The sequence below is a fragment of the Telmatherina bonti genome (assembly GCF_933228915.1).
Source record: "Telmatherina bonti genome assembly, chromosome: 20".
NCBI classification, from domain to species: domain Eukaryota; kingdom Metazoa; phylum Chordata; class Actinopteri; order Atheriniformes; family Telmatherinidae; genus Telmatherina; species Telmatherina bonti.
In genome coordinates this window covers 21,996,755-22,008,958 of record NC_136618.1, presented here as the reverse complement: position 1 = coordinate 22,008,958, position 12,204 = coordinate 21,996,755, and the positions used below count along the sequence as shown (strand labels likewise).

At 37.8% G+C, this 12,204-nt stretch overlaps 1 protein-coding gene across 1 annotated transcript in view; it reads left to right on the top strand.

Annotated features, from left to right (window-relative positions):
* LOC306770594 (cadherin-7) overlaps positions 1-11,368 on the top strand; it is a gene marked incomplete at both ends in the record, with an annotated part of 137,841 nt that extends 126,473 nt beyond the window's left edge. Inside the window, one exon of the mRNA XM_079259476.1 lies at positions 10,854-11,368. Coding sequence (XP_079115602.1) covers positions 10,854-11,368 — 515 coding nt within the window. The remainder of the gene's footprint in view (positions 1-10,853) is intronic.
* Between the last annotated feature and the right edge of the window lie 836 nt (positions 11,369-12,204).

Below are 12,204 nucleotides of genomic sequence, written 5' to 3'. Positions count from 1 at the left end.
CAATATCATTTTTCTTAACAGTTTGCTGATTTTCTTCTGTCTTTTTTTTCCTCTGGGGGGGAGAAAATAATATTAAATGGAATGCCAACTGAACCTGTAATGATACATTTCCAGTTTAAAGGGTAATAAAGTGACTGCAGTATATCCTCAGTACCATTATGAATTCCCAGGAAGTTGACATGGTCAGGCATGTTGGCCCCTTCCTGTAGCTAAACACTGATCAGCAGACTAATAACCTGCAAACTTATAACAGCCTTCTGTTTTTATTGTTATTAATAATATTCTATAAAATACCAAACACCTGAAGTTGCTTCTTTGGCTGTGCAAACAGCAGAGAAACGCTGACTCAGGACAGAGGGCATTAAATTACAAGGTAGCTTTTTACTTTTTCATTGTTTGTTCTGTTTTATTCAACGTCAAGTGGTTGATGTGCAAAACCCCTTCCAGTTGCGCTGTTCAATAGGTGTAAAGTATGATCCATCCACCTTGGTGTTTTAAAGGCATGAGATTGCAAAGTTATTTTGGTGTTTGCTATTGCTATAGAGAATTAGCTTTTGCTTTTGGAAGCTTTTCCTCCTCATTTTCTTTTCTAAAACTCTAAAATTAGCTGTTTTGTTCCACACCGCACCATCTTTACTGGAAATGAACTGGTCATGAACCCCCCATGTCATGTCTGGGAGACACGTAAATGTGAAAAAGTGTTTCTGTTACACTTTTGCTATATGGTTCCATTTGACAAACCACCTCATGAGAGCGTAAAAACTTTTCAGCAATATTTGAGCCTTTTTTAGATATGTCGGTGGTTCAATTAGTGTTGTTTTCTTTTCATTGCAATATTTAGTTTTTGCACAATTCTAGGTGTGTTGGAAACGCACCTAGTTTTCCCCAAACTGTATTAATCTGTCTTCCACAACCAATAATCAGTTCTCTCAAAAGGCCTTCTTGGTTCTTCAGCTTTAAACTTGACCTCTTCTGTTCATTCTATCCCTCCATACTGTTTGTCCAACACTCTCCTCCATTAGAGGCGTGCTTTGAGGGCTCAGCCATTGCTTCAGGGAGACTGTGACTGTTCAATAAGATCATTTCTTTCTAATAATTTGATAATAAAAAGATAATTTCTTAAGCTTTCAAATTTGCACCGCCTACATTTAGAAGAAAAGCATATGAAAAAAACCCATAGCTCCAGCAAGCTATTTGATGTTTGAGATTGTAGCAAGAGTTATCATGAAGTTATCCAATCTTAAACATGGTGCTTTTTCCGTTTTCACGCCACAACTGTACAAAAAGGTACCCTATTCTTTCTTCTTCCACTTAAAGTTTTTATCCACTGCTAAACCTATAAAAATAAAAAATAAAAAAAAATACTTCAACACTAGTTAGTTAAAACCTAGTGTGGAGATAAATTTCATAGTAGCAGAAAAACAATCTCTGCATTATACTGTAGCAGAAGTATAATAAATAAAACATTCCAGTATATTCTAAGCATGGCAAGTTGTGTTCTCTACTGTAGTTTATATGCATTGCACAAAAATACTTCATTTACTCACACATGGAAATAAATTTACATAAAGCTGTTAATGTAACACTTGCAATATATAAGCAGAAAAAAAAAACAAGGAAAAAATGGAACATATATATATATATATATATATATATATATGTTCCATATATATATATATATATATATATATATATATATATATATATATATATATATATATATATATATATATATATATATAAAATGCCAGCAGCATTAGCCACGAAAAGTTACTGAGTTTATAAAAACAGTGCAAACTGTGAACAAAGTTGTCAGCATGTCAGCATGAATGCTAAATATTGGGTTTGGTGCAAAAACAAAAGCATTGAAACCCTTGATCACTAGGAGGACATTCTTTAGCAAGAGTTGCTAAACTCTCTGAGGTGTCAGCTACTGTTTGAAATGTACATTTGTGGCCAAACTGCATTGCAGTCATTACAAATATGGCAAATGACAAACACACCAAATCAGGCAAAGTGAGAAGGAAGCAGAAGATCGCAACACACAAACAGTGTCAGAGGCTCTAACAACTCTCCTTATCAGATTTTCTTTTCACAAGGCAGCATGTTCTGATTTGTTTTGTTAGTTTTGAACCTGCAGGTTATTTTCCTGTCTGATTGAATTCTTGTATAAAATGTAAAAGCTTATAAACTCACAGAAATTAATCCTACAACATTACTTGACTTCACTTAACATCTTGAAAGTGACAGCATCTTTGAGCAGAAAAAAGTTGCTTCTGAAACCTTAATAAGGAAAATGCACATGAATGAAATCAGATAAAGACGCAGCTTAATGCGATACTCTGCGACTGTGTTCATATCACACGATTCTTCTCTGATCATTAGGTTTTACAATAATCTCAGAAACAAAAGCAACTGTAGCTCAAGAGGAAGAGCACTTCTCTGTCAACTAGAAAGTCGGTGAATCAATTCCAGGTTTGTCTATGTCCTCAAGTGGGACACAGAACAAGACATTGCCTCCTGATGTGTTTACTGGGGTATGAAAAAAGCACTTAGTCTATAAAATGTGAATGTGACATTTAGTGTACAATAACTGAACGGTCAACGTATGACTAAGGCAGCACTAAACAAGTACAGCCCTACCATTTAAAAAAGAAGTTCTGTAACTACCCTCTTTTAAGCAAAAAAGAAAACTATTAAACCATCCTCCTCTCTGACCTCGCTGCACTTCTATTATAATTCAGACCTTTAGCAAATCTGGAGAGTGGGCAGTCCTTTTGCTGTCTCTACATGACTGTAGTAGTCTGGCTGAACTCACAGCTTACAGGCTCGGCTCCATTTGTCTTTTGAGTCACAGTGGGAATATCTTTAGGCTTACAACCTCTGCAGTTCAGATTGAAGTTCAGATTTAAGTGGCGGTAATGCAGATTTACAGTCCTGCACTACAAACCACAGCGCACCTCAGTGTTTACAACCCATGCTGACTTATCTTCGGGCAGCTGAGGAAAATCCTTGCAAAAATACAGTTGCATCTTGAGGTCCTACACAGGTTAAACCTGGAGGAGAGATATTCCCTCACATTTCCTGTCTGATAAATACGCATGACCTCGGTCAGCCAGCTCTGAATAGCGGCAGCGATGTTTACAAGGAAAACACAACTGAAATCCTGCCAAGAAGATCAATTAGAGTTGGTGTTCTGGGTTTTGAAGGAATTTTCAAGCAACTTTACTTTGCCTAAGTCCTCAGTTGAACCTGTCATTGGGAAAAATTTGTTCTCAACCAAGAGCTGCTCAAATCTTTACAGCTGACTTGACTTTAAGATCAACATATACAGGCCCAGATTTAGAGACATGTAAGAGAATATTCCCATTTATTCAAAAGGAAAACTAGCTATGATTAAGACATTTCTGTACATTTAGCTGTTGTTTTCTTTTGTTTTGTCTTTTTTAAATTAATATCAATGCAGTCAATAAATAAAGCAAAATTTAAAAAAAAAAAAAAATGCTTTGATTCTTCCTGGATTTGTTTTTTTTTTTTTTTAAACCTTCATTACATTTCAGCGCCTCAAAAGAAAAAGAAAAAAAAGTTTAACAGTCCAATTTCTTTAAAAACTTCAAGTTTGAACCATTTATTCATTCAATTGCTTTCCCAACAATACAGGATGGTGTTTTTCTTCTAGCTTCGTAACAACTCAGAGGTTTCAGAGAGATAAGTAGTGTATTGCATGTCAAGGATGGAGTGCTTGTTTTTATGTAACACCATATGTTAAGATGTTAGTAAAGACACTTGTAAAAGAAAATTCATTAACATTCTCCCACAGATGCAGCATTGAGCCGTTAGCTCCAGGCAGCATTATTGCTCATAAAACCGGCAGACAGAGCGATGCCCGTCAGAGCAGAGTCGCAGTTTAACACTTCATCAATCTTCATTGAAAGCAGAGGAGGATCTAAGAGGCACATACAATAACCGAGATGAAATCTCTGAGGGGGTCAAACTTTTGATTCGAATCCCCTTGAAGTTTCCCGCCAGGTTTTTTTTCTGAAACGGAGAACACTTTTAGTTATGAATGAAAACTTCAGCAGAGTGACAAGGGGAAACACGTAGCAGAGCAACCTGTAACCCTGGCACAGTGCTACAAACCATGGCCTCAGGCTCACGGGCTTAAAGCTAATGGCCTCCAGTTAAATATACCTCACAGTCGCCTCTTTTGTGTGTTTGCGTCGATGTCACTGCGCATGCTTCGTTGTTTCCACCTTTCAGTTTGGTTCAACTTTATGGACTTCTCTCTTCCTTTCTCTTTTTCATCTCTGCATATTTGCCCAGAGACGTCTCCCTTATCTTGTAATAGCATCCCATGCGCGACCACTCTCTGCAGCCCTTTATTCCGATCTGCCTTGATAGCCTTCCATCAAGATCTTTTTCAGTGTGTAGGTAGCAAGCGAGTCCATGATTGCGTGTAATTGTGTTGTTGTGGATGATAGTCGAACTGCGCTGCATGTCTTTGCCATCATCTTTGGCGCTGTCACTCCTAAATCAGCTTTTTTTTTTCTCTCTCTCTCTACCTTCCATCCTTTTGGTACATCAATCATTTTCTTTCTCATCAGGTAAGAGGAACACGCGCTCCCACCGGCAGCAGTGATTCTAGTTATCTGTCGTCATGGCCGAGTCTAGTAACTACAATGTCGTGCATGCGGAGCACCTCTGAATGCCACTCCTCCACTTGTCTTTATATCCATTATGGATGGAAAATGTGCAGTTTTCACCTGGCGGGCTATAAACCACTCAGAGCTGGGTGCGCTTGGGTTTGCATTAGCTCTACATGCTCATAAGCTGAGTGGTCATCAATCACAGCTTGATATTTTTAGATTTAATTACCGAGCTTGTCCTGGGCTTCTTGCATTAATAGCCCTGAAAATGCCTGAACACAACTGTGGTTCCGAAAAAATGTCATTGAAAACCTTTCTTTTTTTTTTTTTAATGATACAGCTACTTTTGGAACATACATCTAAACTACTGAGATGATCATTATCTCGTTAAGATCCAGCTCCTTTTTTTCCTCACTATGGGTCAGGTATTGCTCAGTCCTCCAGAGGGCCAATTAGGACATTACGTAGCACTCCAACTCTCCAGACAGTTATTTTTATCTGAGAATCTGAGTTGTTTTTGTCACACTCATTCCATAAATCTCCTTGTCCATTTGTCTGTCTCTGTAAGTCCTCTGTGTGCGTCTTTATTTGGCTGCCTCCACTGCCGTCACAGAGATGCTGAAACTGTGTAGATGTTTCCTGACATGGAAGAATGTTTTGAAAAACAAGAACAAAAGGGAAAAGCTTTATCTTTGTCCGAACAAGCTATGAAGAGCAAATATACCTTTTGCTGCACCGAGAGAAAGCAGAAAAAAATGTCATATTTAAGAGACGTTGCCAGCTTTTAAAAGGAAGCAGCCAAAGAAAATCCACAAGTATAATAAAAACAGCAAAATAAACACAAACTCATCAACTGGACAGATGGACAGTTAACTGTGTGATATCGGTGCACATATAAAAAAGTTGTTTGTGTCATGCAGGAAGTGTCCAGAAGCACTGATTAAGAACAGAATACGGCCAGTAAAACAGCTTTTTTTTTATGTGTACTAGTTGTCATTCTGTCATGCTGTGGGTTTTGCCTTGCTTTTTTTCTGTCTTCAGTTATCATAAGGCTAACTTCACTTCCTGTTTGTGTTTTTTCTTTTTTTTTTTTAATGAAGTTTGTTTGCTTTACTTACTGTGTGTATGTGTAGCACTCCAGGATTTCCTTCTGATCAACACACACGCCTTGATTTCATTGTTTCTTTCCTCAGTACGTCAGCTTCTTGGCTTTCACAGTTCAGTGCAAAGTTCTTGTAGATGTTTCAGCTGCATCGCTCCTTATTTCCTGTCAGGTTTTGTTCAGATTTTCTGTTCGCTTGGATCCTCAGCTACAGTAACACTATAGTCTGTGTATTTATCTATCTGTCTGTCTCACATTTTTTTAAATTAACATGAAAATGAAACCAACTTAATGGCCCAGTTTAAAATGTTTTGGCCTCCTTTAATTAAGGTTTCCTGTGTTTTTGTTCCCGCTGTTGTATTGTATCTAACCAATTTTTTAACTAATTTTACAGTGGCCAAAGTTACAGTAGTACAACCGTATTACTATTAATATATATTATATTATCATCTCCATCTGTCGCACTTGGAAAAGACAAAACACCTCTGCCAGAGTACTCTTCAACACTTTAGCTTGACTTTGGACATTATCATCTTGTCACAGCTGGTGAAGAAGCTATAGTTGTTATATTTAAGTTCGTAACACCTGTAGCTGTGTACTTAGTTTCATGACTTAATTTCAGCAAGTAATCAGACTAGGAAAAAAAAACATCAATATCAGTCACAGTGAAGAGCGCCCCCTCCCAAGGCTATGGGCTCAGTCCCCTGCTGTTCTGCCTGCTCACATCTGACAGCACTGCCTCTCGCATATTACAACCACATGATTAAATATACAGACGATACAACCTTAATGGGTCTCATGACTGGCACTGAGGTAGAACAGCTGTCATGTTGTCATGACATGTTCACAAATCTCTGTTCTCTATTTTTATTTACTTCTTACACAACATCCCAACATTAATGGAATCCATCTTGGATAAAAGCATTAAAGGGTACATCATCGAAACCAAAACAAATTTCCCTATGGGGACAATAAAGTATATCATATTGTATCGAATTGCATTGCAACGTATCATATCAAATCATATTGCTTTGAATCGTATGTATTGTATCATATAGCATCACATCATATTGTATCGCATCGTATTGTATCGCACTGTATTGTACTGCATTGTATTGTATCGCATCATATTGTGTCGCATCGTATTGTATCGCATCACAATGTATCGCGTCGTATTATATCGCATCGTATTGTATTGCATCGTATTGTATCGCATCGTATTGTATCGCATCGTATTGTATCGCATCATATTGCATCGCATTGTATTGTATCATATCGTATTGTATCGCATTGTATTGTATTGCATCGTATTGTATCGCATTGTGTTGTATCGCATCGTATTGTATTGCATCGTATTATATAGCATCGCATTGTATTGCATCGTATTGTATCGCATTGTATTGTATCACATCGTATTGTATTGCATCGTATTGTATCGCATCGTATTGTATCGCATCGTATTGTGTCGCATCGTATTGTATCGCATCATATTGTATTGCATCGTATTGTATCGCATTGTGTTGTATCGCATCGTATTGTATTGCATCGTATTATATAGCATCGCATTGTATTGCATCGTATTGTATCGCATTGTATTGTATCACATCGTATTGTATTGCATCGTATCGTATCGCATCGTATTGTGTCGCATCGTATTGTATTGCATCATATTGTATCGCATCGCATTGTATCGTGTCGTATTATATCGCATTGTATTGTATTGCATCATATTGTATTGCATCGTATTGTATCGCATTGTATTATATCGCATTGTATTGTATTGCATCATATTGTATTGCATCGTATTGTATCGCATTGTATTGTATCGCATCGTATTGTATTGCATCATATTGTATCGCAGCGTATTGTGTCGCATCATATTGTATCGCATTGTATTGTATCGCATTGCATTGTATCATATTGCATTGTATCGTATTGCATCATATTGTATCGCATCGCATCGTATAGCTTCGCATTGTATTGTATCCCATCATATTGAATCATATCACATTGTCTCTTATGACTTTTTATGCTCCTTCCAAAGCTTCTTTTAAAAGCATATGAAATACTGTGTAATAATCTGTGTTGCTGTAAAAAGTAATATTGTTGAAGTGCTAATTTGTAAATGTTCAAGAAAATCATAAATGATTTAATAACTTTCACCCTCTTCAGTAACTTAGACTCTTGAAAATTCTCATTTAGCGGCCATGTGACTTACAAGAGCTTAACTTTCAGCCATAAACAAACTCATATTAATATTCTTCAGCATATTTTGGCATATTTTGTATTCTCTCTAAATATGTGAATTAAGTTTGATTTGTTTGTGATCACAGAAGAGAAAACATAAGCTCATGATGTAGCATTGAAAAACTCAGAGTATATCCAAAGATTTGCAATTTCCATTTCTTTCAGCATTAAACAGATGAGCTTTGATCAGAATTAACAGATAAATAAATAAGCAACAGTATTACACTGACAACACAGTCTGATTTAAAGTGCAGTTAAGTCTAACACGTGCCCTGATCCAAAAGAAAACGGTTTTCACATTGGACTTGGCTTATAAATAATAAGTCTTCAGAGCCTTTATTAAATTGGAAGGGATGTTTGTTTGTTTTGTTTTTTTTAATATACCTGACACTAAACAAACATGTCCTGTGTACCATTAATTAGACTTTAAACAAAAGGCCTACTTACATATCAGTCTTCCTCATACCTGATTAATATCCATAGAGCTGGAAAGCTGCACCTATCAGCAGAGAGTGTGTGACAAAGTAGGTAAATATGTAAAATGCAAACCGAGAGAGGGAGATGTATGCTTGTAGAAAAGAGCAGCACAGAAAATTCCCCTTGTTCTCTATTGATTGTGTTGGGTAGATCATTTAAACAATTCAATTACAGCACAAGCCTTTGTAGCGCTGAATTGATCTTCTTTTCTTCTGTTGTTCACTTGGTTTACATCATCAGTACACGTTGTGAAGAGTGAGATCCTGTTGTATCACGGTACGGTTTGCTAAACTGCCGAGGTGGGAAATCATGTCTTACAGGACCCTCGGTACCTGACACAAACTATTTGTATGCTTTGCCATCCACCTGCTCATCCTAGAAAGCTGTAACTGGGTGTTGGCTTGTTTCCAGTATGTGACTTGTTGTGGTTGCCTTATAGGCATTAAACCCCAAAGAGCTTTGCTGGAAAGCACTGAGAATATTCGGTTTGGATGTGCCACTCTGTGATTCACTTTGAGAAGCCCTACTGATCCGATCAGAATTTAGGATGACCATGGTTCCTAAAATCAGAGGAAACAATCTCACAGCATCGTTTGATGTTCTATTTCAGAGGACTTAAAAGAGTTATATTTTTGGGAGTCCTTTTGGACTGGGTTGAAGTATTCCAAGTATTTCAGAAAAACTGCTGTACATTGTGATTTTTCAGTTGCGGTTGTACCCTATGGTACAAGCATAGCTCAAATAGAGCTGCCCATTCATCTCCTGAAGTCTCCCCATGTGACACTTTCCTCCCTTCCATCTCCTCCATTTGCTCCTTTATTAGAGGGTGTGAAGTGGTCTTTGAATTTGGTTCCTGGGCTTCTTTCCCAGCCGCCTTCAGTAGCTCGATGCCGAGCAGGAAAAGAAATATGGGCTCAAGCAACGATATTTCACTGGCACCAGCTTGACATTGATGGATAGAGGATCATTAGACATTTGCCAGTTTGCTTGGGCGTAGAGTTATTTTCAGCAATAATGTATGGGAGAGGGAGCAAGAGCTGGAGGAGAGCTCCTGGTATGATCTCAGAGGGCCATGGACTCCAGTCTGCTGAAGTTTTGAACAAGTCTTGAAGCAAACTGTGGGTGGTGGAAAACACATAGAGGAACAATACAATAAAAGAATTGACTCTGTGGAGTCCGCTAAAAATGTTAAATGTTTTATGTTTTAGTGTGTTTCAACCATTTATCCTACTGCTGTTTAATTAAGCTATTTTAATCATTATTTCCATGTTTTCTCATTATTTTAACTTTTTCATGTAAGCAGAACCTAAATATTTTATTTTGTTTGTCCATCTGTGCTAAGGAATACAGATGGAAATTAGCTTATTGCATTTTCTCAATCTGTATTTATGCCCAAATATATTATGAAACTATCAGTAAAAAGGGTAGTTTTCTTTGCATTATTTTTGTACACATATGAGAATTATCTGTGCCTAAGTAGAAATAGCCAACAAGAGCAACCCCTTTTTCAGTTACCATGGTTACTAGCCGCATGCATTACATTCTGCTCTCCAGAAAGGTTTTCTTTTTTTTTTTTTATAAAGCAGAGCTCAAGCTCAGCAGAGAGGGAGCAGGTGGATCCTGAAAGTTGTATTTGTTTAAAAGTCAAATCCAAGTTTATCACAATGTTTTTAACCTTTGTTAAATGTTTTAAATTGTGTTTTTAAGCAAGATAAATTGCTTCATTTATTAAAAATTGATATTTGTTACTTTGAACATCTATTTCTGAGTGATGACCATGTTTTCAGCTCTGTCCATCTGTGCTGAGGAATGCAGATGGAAATTAGCTTATTGTGACAATCTTTTCATTTTCCACAATCAGTCACGAGAACCGGACATTGTCCTTGAAATAAAATAAATAAACATTTTAAAAGAAAAAAATGACATTTTATTGCATTTTCTCAATCTGTAATGATGCCCAAATGTATCCATGAAAAAGGTAGTTTTCTTGCATCAGTTTTGTACACATACAAGAATTATCTATGCCTAAGTAAAATTGGCCAACAAGCACAACCACTTTTTGCAGTTACCATGGTTACTAGCCACTTGCATTACAGTCTGCTCTCCAGAAAGTGGTTTGTTTTTTTTTTGTTTTTTTGTTGTTGTTTTTTTATAGCAGAGCTCAAGCACAGCAGAGAGGGAGGAGGTGGAGCCTGAAAGTTGTATCTGTTTAAAAGTCAAATCTAAGTTTAAATAAATTGCTTCATTTATTTAAAATTAATATTTGTTACTTTGAACATCTATTTCTTAGTGATGACCGTGTTTTCAGCTCTTGCCTGACAGTGAGAGAATACACATCATCCACTAGTACTGACTCAGACATTTCTTCTTTTTCTTTGCAGTGATGGTTCTGCTAATTGTGACAATGCGCCGGAGGAGAAAGGAGCCCCTGATTCTGGAGGAGGAGAGGGACATCAGAGAGAACATTGTCCGCTATGACGATGAGGGAGGGGGAGAGGAAGACACAGAGGCCTTTGACATGGTTACCTTACGCAACCTAAATGTCATCAGAGACCCCAACGTGCGACGAGATGTCACACCAGATACCCCTACCTTCTTTCATTACCCCACAGCTTCCCGTCCAACCTACAAATCGCTGCCTGACAATGTGGTCTTTCGGGAGTTTATTTGGGAGCGACTGAAGGATGCTGATGTGGACCCATCAGCTCCACCGTATGACTCTCTGCAGACATATGCTTTTGAAGGCAGTGGCTCTGTAGCTGAGTCGCTAAGCTCGCTGGAGTCATTAAGTACAGACTCAGATCAGAACTATGACTATCTCAGCAACTGGGGGCCACGTTTTAAAAAGCTGGCTGATCTGTACGGCAACAGCGACGGCGCCAGCGTCTTCTCATAGCCCCTAAATGTCAATCATAACATTTCTTGGACTTTAAAAATATACAAGTAATTTATTGTCAGAGAAAATGATTCTGTCCGCCTTAGTGCACTGGAGGAAAAGATTCAAAGACAACACTAGAGATTGAAAGAAAAACACTTTGACTTCAAAGGTTTGGGTTTGTTTACCTCCCTGTATGGATTTTCAAAAGAGTGCCATGGTGAGTTTTGACACAGACTTCAAAAGTGGCTTGACTGAGGAGGAAACCTTGTGTGCAAAAGACATTAAAGGTTTCAGGGTTTTTTTCTTTTTGGGGGGGGGGGGGGGGGGGGGGGGGGGGGCTCAGGTCCAACCGTTGACTGCAGAATGCATTACATGTTGGAGCATTTTTTATGGGGAGGCACCTGTCCTTTCATTCCAACAGTGGGCACAGGCCCAGAAATCTTGCTTTGATGCATTCCTCTGCTATCTTTGTGCTAAAAAAACATGAAAGTTTCTCATGATACGCTGTCTCGTTGGCAGCTAATCAGTAGTCACTTGACTGCTCATATGAAATATGAGAACAATTTAAATGTTTCCCTTTTTTCCTCGATTTTTTTTTTTCTTTTCTGTATTTTTTAGAGCAGGGTAAAAGGGGGGTGTTTGTCACAAGCATTACATCCAGAGCCACATTACTCATGGACTCAGTCATACCTCCCAACTTTATATGATGTGCAGCTGCACACAGACAGTACAGTATAAACTAGTAGTTGATGTGCTAAGGAAGTGATGTGAATCATAAAAAGAATGACACTCTCATCAGTTTGATGTTTCCACTTGATGCAACAGGAAAAACATATAATTTCTCTTCTTCTCCT